Consider the following 23533-nt stretch of genomic DNA (forward strand, 5'->3'; position numbering starts at 1 on the left):
CAGGCCCTGAGTTCAAGCCCCAGGATTGGCTCTCTCTCTCTCTCTCTCTCTCTCTCTCTCTCTCTCTTGCTCTCGCTCTCCCTCCCTCCCTCTCCCTCTCCCTCTCCCTCTCTTTGTCTTTCTGTCTCTCTCTCACACACAAACTGACTTTTTTGACCAAAGATTGTATGATAAACTAAGTTTATATCAGTAAGGTTTATGTTATTCATATTTTACCATCATTGTTTTTACATAGTTCAGATAGAAAGGAGTGACCTTCACATTTCCTTCTGTATCCAGGAACCAACTGGCTGGTTGAGATCTTGTGTGTCATTTGCAGCAAGGGGGATCTGGAGTGGATCCGGTCTGTGCCCATCTGGGATTGATTCCCATGAGATCAAGAGTGAAAATGGATCCAAAATAACAAAAGATATGAAGGAGAGCCCCCACCTCCTCTCCTCCTACCTCCCCAGCCAACTATTCCCCAAGTCTTTCTTCCCTTCCAAGGCCAAGGTCTGTGTTCAATGCCCAATAACTGTTCAGTCAGGGCATTATCTTTTTGTTCTGGGGCTTGAACTCACAGCATAGAAACTCACCTTGAGCTTTTTAGCTCAAGGCTAGTGCTCTAACACTTGAGCCACAGCTCCCCTCCTAGTCTTTGGTGGTTAATTGGAGGCAAGGACCTTGAGCAAAAGAGCTCAGGGACAGCATAAAGGTCCTGAGTTCAAGACCATGATTGGCAACAATAAAAAAGAGAGATAGCAAAGGACTGGGGTGTGGCTGAAGAGGCAGAATGCCTTCCCAGCATGCACAGGCCTTCCATTCAATCTCCACACTATAAAACACTCAGAAAACAATAGCAGGGCATTGCATGGCACCCTGCTCCTGGGCATCAGGGCCTTGTGAGCAGCTGAGGCATTGGCTCCATCCCAGCCCTGGCCAGGAAAACTAGATGACCAAATGCCAGGAACTATCCCAACTCCTGAGCCGGGCTATGCGGGAATAGAGCGTTCTCTCTCATGTCCTCTGTGATCCTTCTAGAAGACCATGTTCTGGCCCTTTCCACAGGGCTATGCACACAGGATCCCCAGAGTGACAAGAATACGCCCTTCCTGAATGTTCCACACAGCTCCCACTGCCTCCTCAAGATGCAGCAACTAGCAGGAAAGTCTTTAAAGTATATACAGGGAAACAAACATAAAACAAGCCATTTAATACTAAATTAGTAATAATTATAATAATAACAATGTCACCGGTGGCTCAATCAATGCTTTTGAATCTTGAATCCTCATAATATAGCCCTGGAAATAAGGCCAAGCTGCATTCACCTTCAGCAGTTCACTGTGGCCCTGGGGTCACATTCACCAGCTGAGAGACCTCATACCTAAGATGTGGACCAGTGCAGATGGGCCCTCACAGATGACCCGGGTGCCAGAATCTTCAAAAACACCATTTAACTGCACTTATAAATCTCCTTTATACAGATCTACTTGCCTGTGAATTCTTTGAACTTTACTCCATCAAAAATGAATAAATAAGCTGGGTCATATGGCTCACTACTGGAATCTCAGCTAGTCACTCAGGAGGTTGAGATCTGAGGATGGTGGTTCAAAGCCAGCTTAAGCAAGAAAGTCCATGAGACTTTTATTTCCAATGAACCATCAAAGCTGGAAGTACACTTGTGGCTCAAGAGACAGAGCATTAGCCTCTCACAAAAATAGGTCAGGAATGGTGCCCAAGCTGTGAGTTTAAACCCCTGAACTGACACATACAAACACAAAAACAATTTGTGTTCTAAGCGAGACACTGAGCAGACCCTGGATCCGTCAATATTCATCCCATTGTGTAGAACTTGGCCAAGGGGAGATTAAGACCTCACGTGTGGGAAAGATGGTAATTATTTTTTATTTTTTTCCTTTCTTCCTTCAAGGTACTCTACATCGGAAGGATGTCCTTGTGTCCAGCTATTATTTCTTAAGTGGATCAAAGTTCATAAAGAATCCACAATCACTGCAGCAGTATTTGCGAGTGGCTTATAAAGTGAAGGGATCTAAACATCCTCTGTGTGTGTGTGTGTGTGTGTGCACGCACGCGTGTGTGCGTGTGTGTGTGTGTGTGTGTGTGTGTGTGTGTGTATGTCTGTGTCTGTGTTGGTCCTGGCCTTGAACTCTGGGCCTGGGCACATTCCTTTAGGTTTTGTACTCAAATCTAGCAATCTGCCACTGGAACTACAGCTCCAATTCCATCTTTTCAGTGGTTTATTGGAAATTAGAGTCTGTCAGACTGGCTTTGAACCATGATCCTCAGAAGTCAGCCTCTTGAGTAGCTAGGATGACAGGCGTGAGTCACTGGTGCCCAGCTAAATATAATCTTTTAACCTGTAAATATGCACAACATTTTTCTTTGCCATTTATACCTGGAGGAAGTTGATAGCAACAAAGGAAACATGTGGCGATCATAGACCATGTCCAGGGTTCAATGTCCATGGGGGAGAGGGAGAATGTGTTGGTGCTCAGTTATGAGGTGCTGAAGAAGGTAATGATCCATTTTCCATGCACCCCACCCCCACTGCCACCCCCCTCTCACTTCTCTAATATCCTTGATTCTTTTATTTTTTTATGTCAGTATGGGACTTGGACTCAGGGCCTGGATGCTGTCCCTGAGATTTTGGTGTTGAAGGCTGGTGCTCTACTACTTGAGCCACAGATCCACTTCTGGCTTTTTGCTGGTTCATTGGAGATAAGAGTCTCACAAACTTCCCTGCCTGAACTGGCTTCAAACTACAATCTTCAGATCTCATTCTCCAAAATAGCTAGGTTTACAGGCCTGAGGCACTGGGCTGGATCTTCCCTTCCTTCTGCTTTTTCTTACAATTTCCTCCTTCACATCTATTGTGTGTGGTCTTTCCTTTCCACATCACCTCTTTTGCTTTTCCTTTTTGCAGGACACAAGGAGCACTGTGGAGAAGATCTGTCAGTTTCTGGAGAAGAAGCTGGACCCCAAAGATCTGCTCCTTCCAGGCCATGAAAGAAAACAAGATGTCCAATTACAGCATGGCGAACAGGAATAACTCTCCTGCTGGCGTCGTAATGTCCGGAGAGGTGTGGAACGGCTGTGGTTTAAACATCTGTCAGAGACCAGGAAGGGAATTCTTAACAGATCATTGCTTTGTGAACATGGCTTTATGGTATTGTTGTTGTTTCTGAAAACAAATTTTATTTTATTCAAATAAGGGTGTATATACACTGCATAACACTAAAACCGGGAGAAGACCAAAACCCAGTCAGTTACTTCAGGTAGCACTGGGCAGCTGTTACTTAAGTTGCAAACTCTGCAGCTAGCTACATGGCAGATGACTCCAGGCTGATGCTCATTCCCTTGTTAATACTTTAATTGTTATTAGGCTGGTCTCGTATCTTTTTTCTTTTGGGCACCTGCTACCTAGGCTATGTCTGGTCAACTCAAGGTTCCCCCAAGTGGCACAGCTGCTGTTGTTGGCTGCCTTACCCCAGGCTCTCTGGAAATATCATGGGTCTTTCTTTCTTTTTTCTTTCTTTCTTTTTTCTTCCTTCCTTCCTTCCTTCCTTCCTTCCTTCCTTCCTCTCTCTCTTTCTTTCTCTCTCTCTTTCTTTCTCTCTCTTTCTTTCTCTCTCTCTCTTTCTCTCTCTCTCTCTCTCTCTTTCTTTCTCTCTTTCTTTCTTTCTCTCTTTCTCTCTTTCTCTCTTTCTCTCTTTCTCTCTTTCTCTCTTTCTCTCTCTCTCTCTCTCTCTCTTTCTCTCTTTCTCTCTTTCTTTCTTTCTTTCTTTCTTTCTTTCTTTCTTTCTTTCTTTCTTTCTCTCTTTCTTTCTTTCTTTCTTTCTGTTGGATGTGGGGCTTGAACTCTGGGCCTGGGCATTGTCCCTCAGCTCTTCAGCTTATGTGGTGCTAAGGAATTGAGCCCAAGGCCTCATGCATGCAAGGTAAGCACTCTACCACTGAGCCATCTTCCCAGCCCCTTCGTTGCCTGTACTAATGCACCTCCCCGATCCCTGAGCCCTAATGATCTGCCTTCAGTTTGACTCTCTATCAAAGGATTTTCCTCAGAGGTTTTAGGGCTGGTGGAATTCTTGGCTGGCCACTCTGGGGGATCACACGTGTAATACCAGTTACTCAGGAAACTGAGATCTGAAGATCAAGGCTGAAAACCAGCCCAGGCAGGGAAAGTCTATGAAGCTCTTAGTACCAGTTCACCAGCAAAAAGCCAGAAGTGGGGCTGTGACTCAAGTGGCAGAGCTCCAGCCTTGAGGAAAAAAGTTCAGACAGTGCCAAGGCCCAGTACCTGCACACACACATACACACACACACACACACACATACACACACACACATACACACATGCACATAAATGCACATACATCTGCACACACAGATCTCCCCCACAATTCTTCCCTCTGAGGTCCAAAGGCCATGGCAGGGCTGGCACCAAGAGTTGGTGGGCTGAGCCTTTCCTACCCATTGCTCTGTCTGATCTCAGCGTTTCTCCATGGCCTCCAGAAGAACCACATCACTGTAGCCCAGGCTGAAGCCTTCCATAAAATATCCCAGGAGAGGATGGCAGGACTTCCTCCAGAGCTGTTCCCGTGGGACTAAGGTGAGACTTATGTCTGTGTCTGTGGAGATGAACACTTATGCCCCCTTGGGGTCAAGGTGTAGATCTGTCACTTGATTCTGATGGTTAGAACGCTCATGTTGTATGTTTGATCCCTTGCCTGATACAAATCTCCATGGTGTCACTCTTCCATTTATAGCATCTCAGCTATGAACAAATCTTACCAAGCCAGAAGCCAGCTCAAGGCAAGTGCTCTCCTACTTGAGCCACAGCACCACTTCCAGTTTTCTAGTGGTTTATTGGAGGTAAGAGCCTCATGGATTTTCTTGACCAGGCTGGCTTTGAACTGCAATCCTCAGATCTCAGCCTCCGGGGTAGCTAGGATTACAGGCTTGAGCCCCCGGCAGCCTATTTCCTTCTATTTCTTCTTGTGGTTCTGTTCCCTGCCATGAGCTGAAAATTGATGAGCGCAGTTTACCTTGAATGAGTTCACAGTTGTCCAATAAAAATCCTCCAGTGATGATCACACAGTGTTCTGTTTTCCCTAAATTAGTTTCACAGTGAAAGCAAAAATGTTAATGATTGCTTCATCACCCAGGATAAAAACCCAGACTCTGCCACCTCCTCCCCATTGCCAGTGGCCTGGGACCAAGAGCCAGGCACACAGGGCTCCACCATGGCTCAGGACTATATGAGGTACCAGGGCATTCCTTTCCCCTTCCTGCATCACGACCTTGAAATCATAAAAGCAGCCCATGAGAAGTTTGTGGTGAAGGATGAGGCCATCATCACAGTGACCTACCCCAAATCAGGTGAGCAGACAGGACCGTGGCTGCATGGGAAAGGCCAGGCCTGTGCCCCACTCCCTCCAGCCTCCTGCATGGGGGTGGTGTAGTAGCTTATTATTGAAGACCTGTGGCTCAAGTGGTAGAGTGCCAATCTTGAGCAGAAAACTTCAGAGACAGCACACAGGCTCTTAGTTCCAATCCCAAGATTGGTGCATGCACAAACACACACATACACACACACACACACACACACACACACACACATACACACACACACACTACCAACATTGTGTGAACAAAGATTATATGCTAGACAAAGTTTCTATGGGTAAGGCTTGTGTTATGTATATTTTACCATCACGGTCTTTATACAATTCAGATAGTAATGAGTGACCTTCACTTTCCTTCTGTCTCCAGGAACCAACTGGATGATTGAGATCCTGTGTCTCATTCACAGCAAGGGGGATCCGGAGTGGATCCGCTCTGTGCCTATCTGGGATCGCTCCCCATGGATCGAGACTATACGTGGATCCAAAATCATTAAGGACAGGAAGGAGGGTCCCCCCCTCCTCTCCTCCCACCTCCCTATCCAAATCTTCCCCAAGTCTTTCTTTACTTCCAAGGCCAAGGTCAGTGATCAGTGCTCAATAACTGTTCATTAAATGCTTTTTTTTGGGGGGGGGATGGGGTGCTAGTTCTGGGTATTGAACTCAAGGCCTGGGCACTATCCCTGAGCTTTATTGCTCAAGTCTAAAGCTTTACCACTGCTCCCCTTCTAGCTTTTTGGTGGTTACTTGTACAGATAAGAGTCTCACAGACTCTCCTGCTTGGGCTGGCTTTGAACCACAATCCTCAGATCTCAGCCTCCTGAGTAGCTAGGATGACAGATGTGAGCTACTGGCTCAATCAATGCTTTTGAATCTTGAATCCTCATAATATAGACCTGGAGATGATAGCAAGCTGCATTCGCCTTCAGCTGTTCACCATGGTCCTGGGGTCACATTCGCCAGCTGAGAGACCTCAGACCCAAGATATGGACCAGTGCAGTTGAGCCCTCACAGATGACCTGTAGGCCAAAGTCTTTAAAACTACTTTAAGTTCAACTAGAGATCACAAATCTCCTTTATACAGAACTACTTGCCTGTCTGTTCTTTGAACTTTACTCCATCAAAAGTAAGTTCCCCAGGCACCATGGCTCATGCCTGTCATCTCAAGTAGCTGCTCAGAAGGCTGGGAGCTGAGGATCATAATTCATAGCTAGGCCAGGCAGAAAGGTCTGTGAGACCCTTATCTCCAATGAACCAGCCAAAAAGAAAAACCAGTGGTGCTGCAGCTCAAGTGTTAAGAGTTGCCAGCCTTGCTTGGAAGAACTAAAGGAGAACAATGCTCAGTCCCAGCACTGTCCTCCCAAATGAACGAATAATGAACAAATAAAAGGAAAGATAAGTTCTAGAATCATTCCCCAAAACACAAAATCGGACTCTGGAGTCCAAAGGCCAAGACATCTATCTGTGACTACCAGCTTAAGGGCAGTTCAGGGTCACTGCACCTCGGCTCTGGCTTGGAAGGCAGCTTTAGTGCATACACAGCTAAGCACTCACCGGGGCTGACAATGAGAGGATAAGTCCAGGAGTTTGTTCTCTGGAGAGAGATCCCAGTTTGGGCTCAGCAAACACTTCCTGGGTTGAACTCCAGCTCAGATTCACTGCTTCCTGGCTCTTAGTCCTGAGCCTCTGTCTATCAGGGCCACATCCTGGTGGCTTTCTATGGGTCAGCCATGTGTGTGGCTCTACCTGACTATGTTTTTCCATTTGCCTCTTGAGCTTTCTACAGAAAGGCTCAGAAATCGCACGCCAGTCTATAAATATTCCACAGTCTCTGGCAATTCTCCTTCCATTGCTTTATCCTAAGCCAAGCGATTCCTTCATAGGAACTTGGAAATGCGTTTAAAAATCGGTGTCCTGCCCGGTGCTGGTGGCTCACACCTATAATCCCAGCTACTCACTCAGGAGGATGAGTTCTTGTTTCTTTTTATTATTATTATTGTGAAAATACCGTACAAAGGGGTTACAATGACATGGGCAAGGTATTTTTTTAATATATACTAAAAAAAAAAAAAGAAAGAAATGCTTTTTTTGGAAGTGGAGCTGTGGCTCAAGTGGTAGAGGGCACACAAGCTCAGGGACAAGCCTAGGCCTTGAGTTCAAACCCCAGGACTGGCACAGAAAAAAAAGAAAGAAAAATGAAACCCTTCTTTAGGTAACAAAGTAAGATTTTTTAATTTCCTCATTATTATTATTATTTATTATCTTTAAGTAGGTGCACAAAGAAGTTCCCATTCTACAAAACAGTATATGAGTACAAAGTGTCTGACAACATTGTCACCCATCTCTCTTAACCCATCCCTTCTCTTACTTTTTGTCTTTAATTGAGATGAGGTGATTACATAAATTTCACATATTTCACAGTATTGTGGAATACTGATACTTAGAGTCACAAACACATTTTTAACTTTCACAAGGCAAATTGTCATTATCATGGTCTGTACAGTTTGTGAATTCTATGAGCTTTGATAATACAAGTTATTTTTTCTACATCAGATGATGTTGACATTTATTTCCTTTTGCTTAGTGTGGGCTGTTCCCACTTATTCTGTTCCTCCTCCTGGATTCCCTCTGTTGCGTGCATATATCTACCTCGAACATGGAGTCATTTAGCAATGATATGACAAAATGGGTGGCTGTCCTTTGTTTCTTAGTCCTGTTACTTTGCCATATCTTCTTGTATTTTAGCTTTAGCATCCACATATCAGGGAGACCATGTGCCATTTGTCTCTTTGTTCTTGGCTTACTTCACTCAAAATAATCTGCTCTAGTTCCATCCATCTCCCTGCAAATGCCATTATTTTGTCCTTTTTAGTGGCTGCATAATATTCTATTGTATATAGGTACCACAATTTTGGGATCCACTCATCAGTGGCGGGACATCTGGGTTGTTTCCAAATCATGGCTATTGTGAACAGTGCTGCAATAAACATGGAGGTGCATGTGTTCTTGTACACTAGTTCCTATTGTTCAGGATAGATGCCTAGAAGTGGTATGACTGGGTCGTAGGGAAGGTCTATATTTAGCTTTCTGAGGTATCTCCAGACTGTTTTCCAAAGTGGTTGTATTAGTATACATTCCCACCAGCAATGCAGTAGGGTTCCTCTTTCTCCACATCCCCTCCAACATTTGTCGTTGGCTGACTTTAGGAAGTGGGCCATTCTGACTGGGGTAAGGTAGTATCTCAGGGTTGTTTTTACTTGCATTTCTTTTACAGCCAGGGATGATGAACATTTCCTCATGTGTTTCTTTGCCATTTTTATCTCTTCTTCTGAGAAGTCTCTCTTTAGTTCCCTTGCCCATTTCATGATTGGTTTGTTAGATTTGTGAGGGGTTAGTTTCTTGAGTTCCCTGTGTATAATGGATATTTGACCCTTGTCTGATATTTTGCTGGTAAATATTTCCCCATTAGTTGACTGTCTTTCTAGTTTGGTTGCTATTTCTTTGTCTGTGCAGAAACTTTTTATTTTAAGGTAGTCCCATTTGTTGAGTCTCTCTCCAATTTGTTGTGATGCGGGACTCTGTTCAGGAAGTTCCTGCTTGTGCCTATAAGTTCAAGTCTCTCTCCTACTCTGTCCTGCAGTAGTTTCAGAGTATCAGGTTTGATGTTAAAGTCTTTAATCCATTTTGAGTTGATGTTGGTGCATGGTGATAGGCTGGGGTCCACTTTTAGTTTTCTGCATGTGGCCTCCCAGTTTTCCCAGCACCAGTAGTTGAAGAGGCTGTGTTCTTCCACTGTATGTCTTTGGCTCCTTTGTCAAATATCAAATGACTGTACATATGCAGTTTTATTTCTGGGTCCTCTAATCTGTTCCGTTGGTCTTCGGGTCTCTTTTTGTACCAGTACCAAGCTGTCTTTGTTATTATGGCTCTATAATAGAGCTTGAAATTCAATATTGTGATCCCTCCTCCTAGAATTGCTTTGGCTATTCTAGGTCTTTTGTTGTTCTATATGAACTTTTGGACTGTTTTCTCTATTTCAATAAAGTACTTCATTGGGATTTTAATGGGAATTGCATTGAATGTGTATATCGATTTTGACAGTATAGCCATTTTCACTATGTTAATTCTGCCTATCCAGGAACATGGGAGATCTTTCCATTTCTTGGTATTCTCTATAGTTCCTTTTTTAGCTTTTATGGTTTTCATGAAGTAGATCCTTTACATCTTTGGTAAGGTTAATTCCTAGATACTTTTTTTAGGTTATTATGAATGGGGTTTTCCTTGATTTCCCTTTCTGCTTGTACGTTGTTGGTGTACAGAAAGGCGACTTATTTTTGTGGGTTAATTTTGTATCCTGCTACTTTGCCAAAGTGGTTTATAAGTGCTAAGAGTTTGGGGATGGAGCCTTTGGGATCCTTAAGGTATAAAATCATGTCATCTGCAAAAAGAGATAGTTTAACTTCTTCCTCCCCTATGCGGATCCCTTTAATGTCTTTTTCCTGACTTATTGTTCTGGCTAAGTGTTCCAGAACTATATTGAAGAGGAGTGGAGACAGTGGGCATCCTTGCCTTCTTCCTGATTTTAGGGGAATTGATTATAGTTTTTCCCCATTAAGTATGATATTGGCTATTAGTCTGTCATATAAGGCTTTTATTGTTTTAAGGAATGTTCCTTCTATTCCAATTTTTTCCAGAGCTTTTAACATGAATGAATGTTGTATTTCATCAGAAACCTTTGCTGCATCAATGGGGATAATCATGTGATTCTTGACCTTGGATCTGTTGATGTGATGGCTTATACTTATTGACTTATGTATGTTAAACCATCCCTGCATCTCCGGGATGAAGCCTACTTGGTCATAATATATGATTTTTTTTATATGTTTCTGTATTCTGTTGGCTAGAATTTCATTGAGGAGCTTTGCATCTGTGTTCATCAAGGAGATTAGTCTGTAGTTTTCTTTTTTTGTTAGGTCTTTGCCTGGTTTGGGGATGAGTGTGATATTGGCATCATAGAATAAGTTTGGAATTACTCCCTCTGCTTCTATTTCTCTGAAGAGCTTGAGGAATATGGGTATTAGTTCCTCTTTAAAGGTCTTATAGAATGCCATAGTGAATCCACTTGGTCCTGGGCTTTTCCTTGTTGGAAGGCTTCTGATTGCTTCCTCTATCTCAATGTAGGTTATTGGCATATTTAATTGATTTATTTCTTCATGATTCAGTTTGGGCAATTGGTATTTCTCTAGGAATTCATCCATTTCTGCTAGGTTTTCCTTCTTTTGTGAGTATAGAGTCTGGCAATAGTTCTTTATAATTGTTTGGATGTCTTGGGTGTTTGTTGTAATTTTTCCTGTGGCATCTCTGATCTTATTGATTTGAGTCTCCTCTCTTTTTTTTTTAGTTAATCTTGCCAGTGGTCCATCAATTTTATTGATTTTTTTAAAAAAATCAGCTTTTTGTTTTATTAACCTATTTATAGTTTTCTTAGTCTCTATTTCATTAATTTCAGCTCTGATTTTGGTTATCTCGCTCGCTCCATCTAGCAACTTTTTCTTGTGTCTCTAACAGTTTTAGTTGCATCATGAGATTGTTTATTTGGTCTGTCTCTGTTTTCTTGATGTGAGCACTGAGAGCAATAAACTTGTCCATCAGGAATGCTTTAGCTGTGTCCCATCGGTTTCTTTGTGATGTGTCTTCATTTTCATTGAATTGTAGGAACTTTTTAATTTATTCTTTAATTTCTTCTGTGACTCATGTGTTGCTCAGCAGTGTGCTGATAGGAGGCAAAGTTCTGAGGATCCCAATCCAAAGCCAGCCTGAACAAGAAAATCCATGAGACTCTCACTTCCAATGAACCACCAAAGTTGGAAGTAGAGTTGTAGCTCAAGTGATAGAGCACTAGCTTTGAGCAAAAAGTTCAGGGATGGTGCCCAGGTCATGAGTTCAAGCTCCAGGACTGGCACATACAAACAGAAAAACAATTCATGTTCTAAGTGAGACACTGAGCAAGATTGTTGATCCTTTGATATTCGTGCCATCGTGTAGACCTTGTCTGAGGAGAGATTAAGACCTCATGCGTGGGAAAGATGGAAATTTTTTTTCTGCTTTCTCCTTCCAAGGTGATCTATGTCAGAAATCCAAAGGATGTCCTTGTGTCCGGATATCATTCTGGTAGTGGATCAAAGTACATAAAAAATCCACGGTCACTTCAGGAGTTTTTGGAATGGTTCATCGAAGGCAACTGTGAGTGGGTTTTGACATGAGACGATCTAAACATTGTGTGTGTGTGTGTGTGTGTGTGTGTGTGTGTGTGTGTGCACATGCGCACACGCCCCTGCACGCATGCACATGTGCACACACCAGTTCTGGGGCTTGAATTGGGCCTGGACACTTTCCTTCAGGTTTTTTACTCAAATCTAGCAATCTGCCACTTGAGCCACAGCTCCACTTCCATCTTTTTAGTGGTTTATGGGAAATAAGAGCCTCATGGTCTGGCTTCAAATCATGATCTTCAGATGTCAGCCTCCTGAGTAACTAGGATGACAAGCATGAGCCACTGGTGTCCAGCTGAATATGATATTTTAATCTGTAAACATGCACAAGAATTTTCTTTGTCAATTATACCTGCAGGAAGTTGATAGCGACAGAGGAAACGTGTATAGATCATAGACCACATCTGGACGTCCAGGAGTTGATTATGTATCCCTCATTACCCACCCTGCAGTGCGGTATGGGTCATGGTTTGCACATGTCCAGGGCTGGATGTCCATGAGGGAGAGAGAGAATGTGCTGGTGGTCAGTTATGAGGCTCTGAAGAAGGTAAAGATCCATTTTCCATGCACCTCACCCCACAGCCCTCTCAACACTGACACACATCTCCCTTTCTTCATAGACCCCGCTCCACCAGTCAAATTTCCCCATCCTAGCTATTAGGAGGCTGAGATCTGAGGAAGAAGGTTCAAAGCCAACCTGGGCAGGCAAATCCATAAAATAATTACCTCCAATGAAATGAAGCTATGGCTCAAGTGGTAGAGTGCTAGCTAACCTTGAGCCACAAAGGCTCAGGGATAGCACCCAACCCTGAATTCAAACAACTCACACACACACACATGCACACACGCGCACACACACAGAGAGATAGTAAAGAAATCTGTGTTGCTCAAACATAAGCTTTGGGACACTATAATACCTGATCTTTATAATTGTCAAATTATCACTTCATAATTGTACAAATGTGCCCACCCCTCTCTCTTTCTTTCTTTTTTTTTTTTTAACTGTATTTTATTTTATTTGGGAACATACTGTACAGAGGGGCTACAATTACATGGGCAGGATAATGCATACTTTTCTTACCAAGCATTGCAGCCTCCTCCTTTGTTTACCCTTCACTTCCCTTCCCCGCCTCCCCCCTCCCCCCACCCAATTTTACCCCCCTCCCCCCACCCAATTATACCCCCCTCCCCCCCCCCCCCACACCGACATTGTAAAGCTGGTTTTGACATGACATTTTGTACTTCTCATTGTTGCAACAGGTCCACCTGAATCCTTAAACGACTTGTTTGTCCCCATCTCCTCCACATGTTATACTGACATCAAATATAATGAAAGCGGGGGTTACACTGTGGGGGAGGGACATACAAAGCAACAAAGAAATAATCTTGTAAATGCGTTAGAAACACATGCATGAAAGAAACGAAAACATTAAAATACATATTTAAGGGTTCATTTTCCTAACATCACATTATCTGACCTTTTCCGCTTGACTCATACCTATACTAGATATTGCAAATAAGGGAAACCATGGGACCTATGCTTCTTTGGGCCTGGCTTACTTCACTTAATATAATTTTTTCCAAACCTTTCCATTTCCTAACAAATGGGGCAATGTCATTCTTTCTGATGGAGGCATAGAATTCCATTGTGTATATATACCACATTTTCTTCATCCATTCATCTACTGAGGGGCATCTGGGTTGGTTCCATATCTTAGCTATGGTAAATAATGCTGCAATAAACATAGTTGTGCTGGTAGCTTTAGTGTGGTCTTGTTTGTAAACATTTGGGTAAATGCCCAAAAGTGGGATTGCTGAATCATAGGGGAGATCTATGTGAAGTCTTTTGAGGAACCTCCATACTGCTTTCCAAAGTGGTTGAACAAGTTTACATTCCCACCAACAATGAAGTAAGGTTCCTTTCTGTCCACATCCCCTCCAGCATCTGTTGTTGTTAGAGTTCTTGATTTTTGCCGTTCTAACTGGAGTGAGGTGATATCTCAATGTTGTTTTGATTTGCATTTCTTTTATGGCTAGGGATGTTGAACATTTCTTCACGTGTCTATTGGCCATCCTTCTTTCTTCTTCAGAGAAGCTTCTCTTTAAGTCTTTCGCCCACTTATTTATTGGGCAGTTGTTTCTTTGAGGATTTGTTGTTGGGTGGTTTAATTTTTTGAGTTCCAAGTATATTTTAGATATGAGACCCTTGTCCGTTGTATGGCTAGTAAAGATCTTCTCCCAATCGGTGGGCTTTCTATTGATCTTGCCAGCTATGTCATTTGCCCTGCAGAAGCTCTGCAATCTTATGCAATCCCATTTGTCCAACCTTTCTTTGATTTGTTGTGCTTCCGGGTCTCTATTCAGAAAATTTCGACCTGAGCCAAGGAGACCTAGGGTTTCTCCTATTCCATCCTGTAATGTTTTCAGAGTGTCTGCCTTGACTCCAAGGTCTTTGATCCATTTGGAGTTGATTCTGGTACAGGGTGATATATAAGGATCTAGCTTTAGTTTTCTACATGTAGTTAACCAATTTTGCCAGCACCATTTACTGAAGAGGCTGTCTTTCTTCCATTCTATTGTTTTAGCTTCCTTATCGAAGATTAGATGGCTATAGGTCTGTAGGTTCATTTCTGGGTTTTCAATTCTATTCCATTGGTCCTGAGGTCTGTTCTTATGCCAATACCAAGCTGTTTTGATTACTATGGCTTTATAGTAGAGTTTGAAATTTGGTATTGATATTCCTCCAGCAGTGTTCTTTCCGTTGAGGAACGTTTTTGCTATTCGGGGTCTTTTATTGTTCCATATGAATTTTTGGATTGCCTCCTCTATTTCCTTGAAGAATGAGGGTGGAATTTTGATAGGTATCGCGTTGAATTTGTAGATAGCCTTGGGAAGTATTGCCATTTTCACGATGTTAATCTTGCCAATCCAGGAGCATGGGAGGCTTTGCCATTTTTTAAGTTCTGTGTTGATTTCCTTTTTCAAGATTTTAAAGTTTTCATCATAGAGGTCCTTCACTTCTTTGGTTAAGTTAATTCCTAGGTATTTTATTTTTTGTGGGGCTATTACAAATGGAGTTGCTTTCCTAATTTCAGCCACACTTTTCTCATTGTTGGCATATAGAAAAGCCATTGATTTTTGGGGATTAATTTTATAACCTGCTACTTTGCCAAAGTTTTGAATCAGCTTGAGTAATTTGGGAGTGGAGTCTATGGGATTCTTTAAATACAAGATCATGTCATCTGCAAAGAGGGAGAGTTTTATTTCTTCTTTCCCTATTTGGATCCCCTTTATGTCTGCATCTTGTCTTATTGCTGTAGCTAGGCATTCTAATACTAGATTGAAGAGAAGTGGAGAGAGTGGGCATCCTTGTCTTGTTCCTGAGTTAAGAGGAAATGGCTTTAGTTTTTCACCATTGAGTATAATGCTGGCTGTAGGTTTGTCATATACAGCCTTTATTGTATTGAGGAATGTTCCATGGATTCCTAATTTTTCCAGAACCTTCATCATAAAGGGGTGTTGGATCTTGTCAAATGCTTTTTCTGCATCTATTGAGATAACCATGTGGTTCTTATTCTTGCTCCTGTTGATGTGATGAATAATATTAATTGATTTGCGTATATTGAACCAGCTTTGCATCCCTGAAATGAATCCTGTTTGATCATGGTGTATGATTTTTTGGATGAATTGTTGAAGTCGATTGGCCAAAATTTTGTTGAGAAGTTTTGCATCAATGTTCATCAAAGAAATGGGTCTGTAGTTCTCTTTCTTTGATGAGTCCCTGCCTGGTTTTGGGATGAGGGTTATGATGGCTTCATAGAATGTGTTCGGTAGTGAGCTTTCTCTTTCAATTTCATTGAAGAGTTGGAGGAGTATTGGTGTGAGCTCTGCTTTGAAGGCCTTGTAAAATTCTGCTGTAAAACCATCTGGTCCTGGACTTTTCTTAGCTGGGAGGTCTCTTATTGCTGTTTCTATTTCAGTGCTTGATATGGGCCTGTTAAGCTGGTTTAACTCATCTTGGTTTAGTTTTGGCATGTCAATATTTGCTAGGAAAAGGTCCATTTCTGTCAAGTTCTCAAACTTATTAGCATAAAGTTTTGAGAAGTATTCCCTTATAATGTTCTGAATCTTGGTTGTTTCCGTGGTGATGTTTCCATTCTCATCTCTGAGTTTATTAATTTGGGTGTGTTCTCTCCTTTTTCTGATAAGGTTTGCTAAGGGTCTGTCAATTTTGTTAATTTTTTCGAAGAACCAACTCTTTGTTTTGTTGATTCTTTCTATAGTTTTTTTGGATTCTAATTCATTTAATTCTGATTTAATTTTGATTATTTCTTTCTGTCTACTGGATTGGGGTTTATCTTGCTGCTCTTTTTCAAGGAGGTTTAGATGTGTCATTAAATTGTTAGTTTCCGATCTCTCCAATTTGTTGATGTAGGAGCTCAGAGCTATAAACTTGCCTCTGAGTACTGCCTTTGCTGTGTCCCAGAGGAGCTGGTAATTTGTGTGTTCATTTTTGTTGAATAGCATGAACATTTGAATTTCCTTTCTAATCTCTTCCATGACCCACTCATGATTCAGCAGTGTGTTGTTCAGCCTCCATGTGATACTGGACTTTCTTTGGTGGCTTTTGGTGTTGAGATCTAATTTTATTCCCTTGTGGTCAGAGAGAATGCAAGGTATAACTTCAATGTTTCTGAATTTAGACAAGTTTGCTTTGTGGCCTAAAATGTGGTCTATTTTAGAAAACGTTCCATGTGCTGCTGAGAACGTGTATTCTGTTGCTGCTGGGTGAAATGTTCGGTAAATGTCTGTTAAGTCTAGTTGATCTATGCAGCTGTTTAGATCTGCGGTTTCTCTGTTGAGTTTTTGCCGGGTTGATCTATCTAGTGGGGAGAGTGGTGTGTTAAAATCCCCAACAATTAATGTCTTTGGATCTATATGGGATTTGAGGGAAAGTAGTGTTTCTTTGATAAATTTGGGTGCTCCATTTTTTGGCGAATAGATATTTAGAATTGTAATATCCTCCTGAAGGAGAGATCCTTTAATTAGTATGTAGCGACCTTCTTTATCTCTTCTCACGAATTTTAGTTTGAAGTCTATTTTATCTGATATTAGGATTGCAACTCCCGCCTGTTTATGAGGGCCGTTTGCTTGGTAGATTTTGTTCCAGCCTTTAACCTTGAAAATATGTTTGTTTTTACGGGCAAGATGTGACTCCTGCAGGCAGCAGATAGAAGGGTCTTGTTTTTTAATCCAACTAGATAGTCTATGTCGCTTAATTGGAGAGTTCAGTCCGTTAATGTTAAGAGATAGGACTGAGAGATATTTGGGAGTTCCTGCCATGTTATCCACCTTCTTGGGGGCTGTGAAAACTGGGTTCTTCCTAAGGCTCTTGGATTCTCAGTTTGGGTGCAGTTTCTTGGCCTTTGTTGCGTTCTTGTTGGTTTTCTATGTGTAGGACATCTTTAAGAATCTTTTGCAGGGCTGGTTTGGTGGAGATGTATTGTTTCAATTTTTCTTTGCTATGGAAGGTTTTTATTTGGCCTTCAGTTATGAAGGAGAGTTTAGCTGGGTACAGTATTCTTGGTTGATAGTTGTTTGTTTTTAGGGCATGGCATACGTCATTCCAGGCTCTTCTTGCTTTGATTGTCTCTGCTGAGAAATCTGAGGTAATTCTAATTGGTTTCCCTTTATAGGTGATTAACCTTTTCTCCTTGACAGCTTTAAGGATCTTTTCCTTGGTCTGGGTTGATCCTGTGTGGATTATAATGTGACGGTGGGATGTCCTATTCTGGTCTGGTCTATTTGGGGTTCTAAAAGCTTCTTGTATCTGAATAGGCCTATCTTTTTGTATGTTTGGGAAGTTCTCTGCTAAGATCCTGTTAAACAAATTTCCTAGACCATTAACTTCTGTTTCTAGGTGCTCCTCTACACCCATTATCCTTAGATTGGGCCTTCTGATGGTGTCTTCCAGGTGTTGGATAGACCTATCATATTTCTTGGACTTGTCTTGGATGGTTGTATGTTCTTTCTCTATAATATCTAGGCTGTCTTCAATCCCTGAGATTCGATCTTCTGCATGGTCTAACCTGCTGTCAAGACTCTCTACTTTGTTTTTTATCTCTTTTCCTTCTAATTGGTCAGCTTTGATGGCTTCAAGTTCTTTGTTGAAGCTCTGTTTTAGGTCTTGTATGAATTTCTTTACTTCCTTAATTTGGTGTTCAGTGTTTGTTCTCAAATCACTTAGTTGATTGGTTATGGTTTCTTTGGACTCCCATTCCTTCTGTTGGGTTCCATTCAGCATTCCCTTTGTGGTCTCCCTGACTTCCTTCAGCTCTTTGTTAATGGATTCCATGAATGCCTTTAGTGATCTTTGTGTATTCTCTACCTGGTCTCTTAATTCGTGAATTACTCTTTGATTAGTTTCCTCCCTTCTGTGGGATTCCTGCAGTTCTCTTTGAGTGTTCTCTGCCTGCTCACGCCATTCCTCCCTTTCTCTTTGGGTATTCTCAAGTTGTTCACGCAAATCCTGTATCAGTTTTTGAGAAGCTTCCTCACGCTTATGATATTCCTGTATAAACTTCTGGGATGCCTCCTCTCTCTCCCTATCACGCTCATACAGAGTCCTTTGTACATTGTCAAACTTCTCATTTATCATGTTTGCTATTAGTGTTTGTAGAGCTATTTGGGAACTCTCCTCTGGATTATTCTTTATCTGTTCTAATCCCTGATTATCAAGGTTGGGAATTGAGATACCCGAATTTGCCATTTTTCTTGTGTTTTTCCGGCTTACTCGGCCCATTTGAGATAAAGATTGCACCAGTTTTGTGCTAGAACACTATCTTAAGGCAACCATCAACCAAAGTTTGCATTTGTACAGTCAATAGTCTACAGATACAATCTAGTTCAACAGATACATCTATTCAACATCAAACGACTATATGTTAAAGGACTTCGAACCGCAGAAAAGAATTTGGAAAACCAGAAATTATTAGGATTAGGGAGAGATGTGGGTAAAAAATAGGAATAGATTGGTGTGGGGAGGCACAGGGAGAGTTAACTATGTCCTAATCACAATGCAGGAAATGAGTTGGGTAGGATGCAAGTTGAGAGAGAGAGAAAAAGAAGAGACGGAAAGGGGAATAAAGAGAGACCAGAAAAAGAATAGAAACATAAAAATTAATGTTATTATAGAGGTTAAAAGACCGTCTATTTAGAGAGGAATGTGAATATGTTCAGAGAAGGGGAGGGACATAGAGGAGATGTGAAAAGCTTTAAGGATGGGAACGGGAGAAGAAAAGATCAGAAGTTCAGTAGAGCTAGATAAAAAACAAAAAGATAATTAAGAAAGAAAGAAAAAGAGAAAGAAGACAAGAAAAGAAAGGAAAACTCTCATTCACGTATTCCTAAAATAAAAATTATAAGATGAGAAAAAAAAGTTACTGGAAAACAATTATTTTTTCAGAAGAGGCAAAAATTAAAGATTAATAAAAGTTTTAGAAGGGAAAAAAATTTATATATATATATATATATATATATATATATATATATATGGTAACAAAAAACAAAAAACAAGCAAAAAAAAGAAAAGAAGAAGAAGAAGAAAAAAAGAAAAAAAAAAAGAAAAAAAAAAGTCTTTTGATTTTTTTTTTTGGGGGGGGGGAGGAGTGGGAAGAATCCTGTATCTCCCTTTTGTCTGCAACCAGTCTCTTGTTGGAGTCTCTGGTCAGCTTGAGGTCCTGTGGCTTGATTGGTTTCTTAAGTCGGTTGGTTGGAAGAGGCAGAAAAATGCTCTGCTTTACCCAAGATTTTGATATCCCCCTCCCAGGTTAGTTTTCTGGGAGGGTGGTCTGCTTTGAGAGTCACAAAAGAGGGGGATGTGGTGATGAGGCTAGGTTCTGGGTAGAGTTGAGGCCTTTCAACAAACAGTAGCTTTTCCCTGGGGCTATTTTGTGATAAAGCTCACAGCGCCCAGCCTGGAGCCATTCTCCGGGTTTCTGTTTTTCAATTGATTGTGGGAGGGAGGGGCAGCCTCTGGCTCTGGCTCTGGTTACCCAGTGAGGGAAGGCACTCCGATGGCTGGCGCCTGAGCTGGGTGACTTTTCCCTGGATGGAGCTGAGTCTGGCAGGTCACTTCGCCGTTAAGTTCTTGTGACCTGCTAAATGACTCATTTTATTCCAAGGCCTGAGCTGGAGCTAGCAGCTCCTCCGAGCTTTGTCGGTATCCAAGATGGAGATCACTGGTGCTGGGCGGGGAGGGGTGGCCTTCCCTCCTCTGCTCCCTGAGGAGTGAGGATGTCGGGCTTGTACTCACGCCGAGTCTTGGATACTGGGTCGTCTCTGGTCTGCAAACAGCAGGATGAAGATGTTCGCTCCTTGTCGGTTCTTGTTGGTGTTGAGTAGAATCCGCTCGTCCGCTGCGTCTGGCTCCTTTGTCCCCGACTCTCTGTGTCTCAGGTATGACTCCGCGGTCGCCGCCGCGGCCCCGCCGCCGCCGGAACGGCAGCTGGTGCGTTTCCTTGGCTTCCCCTCTCTTGTCTAACTCTCTGTCCTGTGATGACACACTTGGTGTGATTCTCTGGCTTAGGACTGTTCACTGGAACTCTAAAACTCCTTTCTATGCGAGAGCTTGTTCAGATTCCAGCTTCTCCTCCGCCATCTTCCGTCACAGCACCTCTCTTTCTTTCTTGTCCATAGTAGGGCTTGAACTTTGGGCCTGTTCACTTAGATTTTTTTGCTCAAGGCTAATGCTCTACCATGGTGAACCACGGTGCCCCTTCCTGTTTCCTAGTGTTTTTTTGGAGATAAGAGTCTCTCAGACCCTCCTGCCCCCCAATAGCTTTGAACTGTAATACTCAGATCTCAGCCTCCTGAGTAGCTAGGATTATAGGAGGTAGACACCAGGTCTTGGCTCCATGCCACCAACCATAAAATGACATCCCGGTGCTCAGTGCTTGGATCAAATCCTTCCAGTCCTCCTTCCTTTCTTGCTCTCAATCCCTCCCTCCCTTCTTGCTCCCAGCTCAGCCTCTGACACACGAGTCTGTCATGGCACTTGGCTGTTTGTCCCTTTTTGTCCTCTCTCCACACCTCCTTCCTCCTGAGAGTCGCTCTGTGTTCTCCTTGTCCTGCTTTTCCTTCTTGCAGGACACGAGGAGCACTGTGGAGAAGATCTGTCAGTTCCTGGGGAAGAAGTTGGACCCTGAAGAGCTAGACTTGGTCTTGGAGAACAGCTCCTTCCAGGCCATGAAGGAAAACAAGATGTCCAATCACAGCCTGCTGAGCAAGAATTTCTCTTCTGCTGAAGTCTTAATGACCAGGAAAGGTATTGAATCGCTGGGGTTTAAAGATCTGTCAGAGACCACAAAGGAAATTTTTAGTATATCCTTGCTTTGTAAATACGGATTTATGGGCTTTTTTTTCTTCCTTTTTGGTTTGTTTTTAAGGTGTATGTCAATCCTGGTGCTTGAACTCAGGGCCTGGCTGTTGTCCCCCTTTTTAAAATATTTACTGAAGGCTGGCCCTCTACCACCTGAGCCACAACTCCACTTCTGGATTTTTGGTTGTTCATTGGAGATCAGAGTCTCATGAACTTCCCACAGCTGGCTTCAAACCTCCATCCTCCAATCTCAACCCTTTGAGTCACCAGGATGACAGGTGTAAGCCACCAGCGCCCAGCTGGCTTTATGTATCTATTAGACATTTTTATTTCTTCATCTCAAAATAGCTTTTCAATTTCATTGCCCATCTAATAATTGTCTGTACAACATTAATCTCTTTGTCCATTCTAGATATTTGCCCTCCATCCACTGAACAGCTGGTGAAGATTCTCTCCCATTCTGAAAATTGCTTTTGTTTTCCTGTTGGTATTGTTTCATCTTTGTTTTTTGAGCAGAAACGTTTTAATTTTATGCAGCCATATTCATTTATCTATTCTATTTCTTCTTGGTTGAAGCCTTAGAGTTTTTGGCAGAAAATTACCACCTGTGTCTCTATTATCCAGAGATTTCCCTGAGAAATGGAAGGGCTTGGGGACCACATTGAAATCCTCTGTTTCTGCTAGGCCTGTGTTTCTTAGGTTTGGTGTCTTCATTATGGCCCATTGTTTTGTTTTTGCTTACTCATGTTCCATTTTTACTTCTTTCTACCTTCCTGTTTCTTCATTGCCTGTTTGAATGCACCTCCCCGACCCCTAAACCATGATGTTCTATCTTCTGTTTGCTCTCCTCTATGGAAGGATTTTCCTCAGAGATTTTAGGGCTGGACAACACCAAATCCATCATTGAATTCACTGAGATCTTGGTAAACTTCTTTGTTGGTCAGGTACTAGTGGCTCATGCCTATAACCCCAGCTACTTAATATCTGAAGATCAAGGTTCAAAGCTAGGCCAGGCAAGGAAAGTCTGTGGAACTCTTAGCTCCAATTCACTAGCAAAAAGCCAGAAGTGGAGCTGTGACTCAAGTGGCAGAGCACCAGTGTTGCACAAAAATGCTCAGAAACAGCCCCCAGGCCCAGTGTTTGCACACACACACACACACACACACACGCATATGTACACACAAATGTGCGTATGCAAATGTGCACACCTACAAGCAAACACACATAATTGCATGCTTCCATGTCCATGACAGATGGAAAGCAGGGCCGGGACAGGGAGGTGGTGGGCTGGGCCCTGCATACCCAATTCTCTGTCTGATGTCAATATTTCTCCATGGCCTCCAGGCATCGTAGGGGACTGGAAGAACCACTTGACCGTAGCCCAGGCCGAAGCCTTCGACCAAATATTCCAAAAGAAGATGGAAGGATTTCTTCCAGAGATACTCCTGTGGGACTAAGTCCAGACTTCTCCCTGTGTCTGTGGAGATGAAGACTTGTGTCTCCTTGGGGTCAGGGTGTAGATCTGTCACTTAATTCTGGTGGTTAGAATGTTCACATTGTAAATTTGATCACTTGTCTGATACAAATCTCCATGGTGCTACTCTTCCATGTATAGCATCCCAGCTATTAACAAATCTTACAAAGCTGGAAGCTGGCGACTCATGTCTGTCATACTAGCTACACAGGAAGCTGAGATCTGAGGATTGAGATTCAAGGTCAGCCTGGGCATGAAAGTCCATGAGACCCATATTTCCAGAAACACAGAAGTAATGATATGGATCAAAGTGGCAGAGTGTTAGCCTTGAGCAAAAAAGTTCAGAGAAAACACCCAGGCCCTGAAATCAAACCCCAGGACTGGCAGAGACACACATATCCTCACACGCATACACATACACATAATCACTCACACACACACACACACACACACACACACACACACACACACACACACACACACACACACCACATCCCAGTGGTGTTAGAGAAGTATTTGGTTTTGCTCAAATCTGCAAGGTCAAGACAAAGAAAGGAAGTCTGAGAAACTCTCCCGGCCTCCAGGAGCCTGAAGAGCTATGGGGATCATGACACAAGGATCATGGCTGAGATTCTGGGGCATGGAGATCCTGGGGGAAACAGAAAACATGGAAGGAAAATACATTGTGTACTTTGGGCTAGGATTTTGTGGCGACATTACTGAAGTGAACTTAGGGCCTTGAGGCAGAAGTCCAGCCTCCTCCTTTGAGTTTTTGTGATATATACACCTATTCTCAACATAAAAGAGTCAAAAGTTTTCTAAAAAATTAAGAAAAACCTTTGCTAAAGCATATTTCCTTCTAATTCCTCTTGTAGTTCTGTTCCCTGCTGTGAGCTGAAAATCTACAAGCATAGATCGCCCTTGAATGATTTCACAGTTGCCCAATAAAAATCCCCAGGTGACAATCGTGTATGTTTTGTTTACTTTATCCTCATTAGCTTCACAG

The 23533-nt window shown here is 42.4% G+C and overlaps 1 protein-coding gene across 1 annotated transcript; it reads left to right on the forward strand.

Annotated features, from left to right (window-relative positions):
• The first annotated feature begins 4504 nt into the window (after positions 1-4504).
• LOC138812849 (sulfotransferase 2A1-like) lies at positions 4505-23015 on the forward strand. The gene is made up of 8 exons (XM_070001073.1): positions 4505-4609; positions 4767-4872; positions 5166-5379; positions 5773-5984; positions 11522-11645; positions 12127-12221; positions 20822-20999; positions 22398-23015. Exons 2-8 carry the CDS (start codon positions 4777-4779, stop codon positions 22508-22510), a joined length of 1032 nt encoding a protein of 343 aa, XP_069857174.1. The 5' UTR covers positions 4505-4609; positions 4767-4776; the 3' UTR covers positions 22511-23015.
• The last annotated feature ends 518 nt before the right edge of the window (positions 23016-23533 follow it).

This window comes from Dipodomys merriami, unplaced genomic scaffold (assembly GCF_024711535.1).
Source record: "Dipodomys merriami isolate MVZ:Mamm:240054 unplaced genomic scaffold, mDipMer1.0.p SCAF_57, whole genome shotgun sequence".
In the NCBI taxonomy this organism is placed as follows: domain Eukaryota; kingdom Metazoa; phylum Chordata; class Mammalia; order Rodentia; family Heteromyidae; genus Dipodomys; species Dipodomys merriami.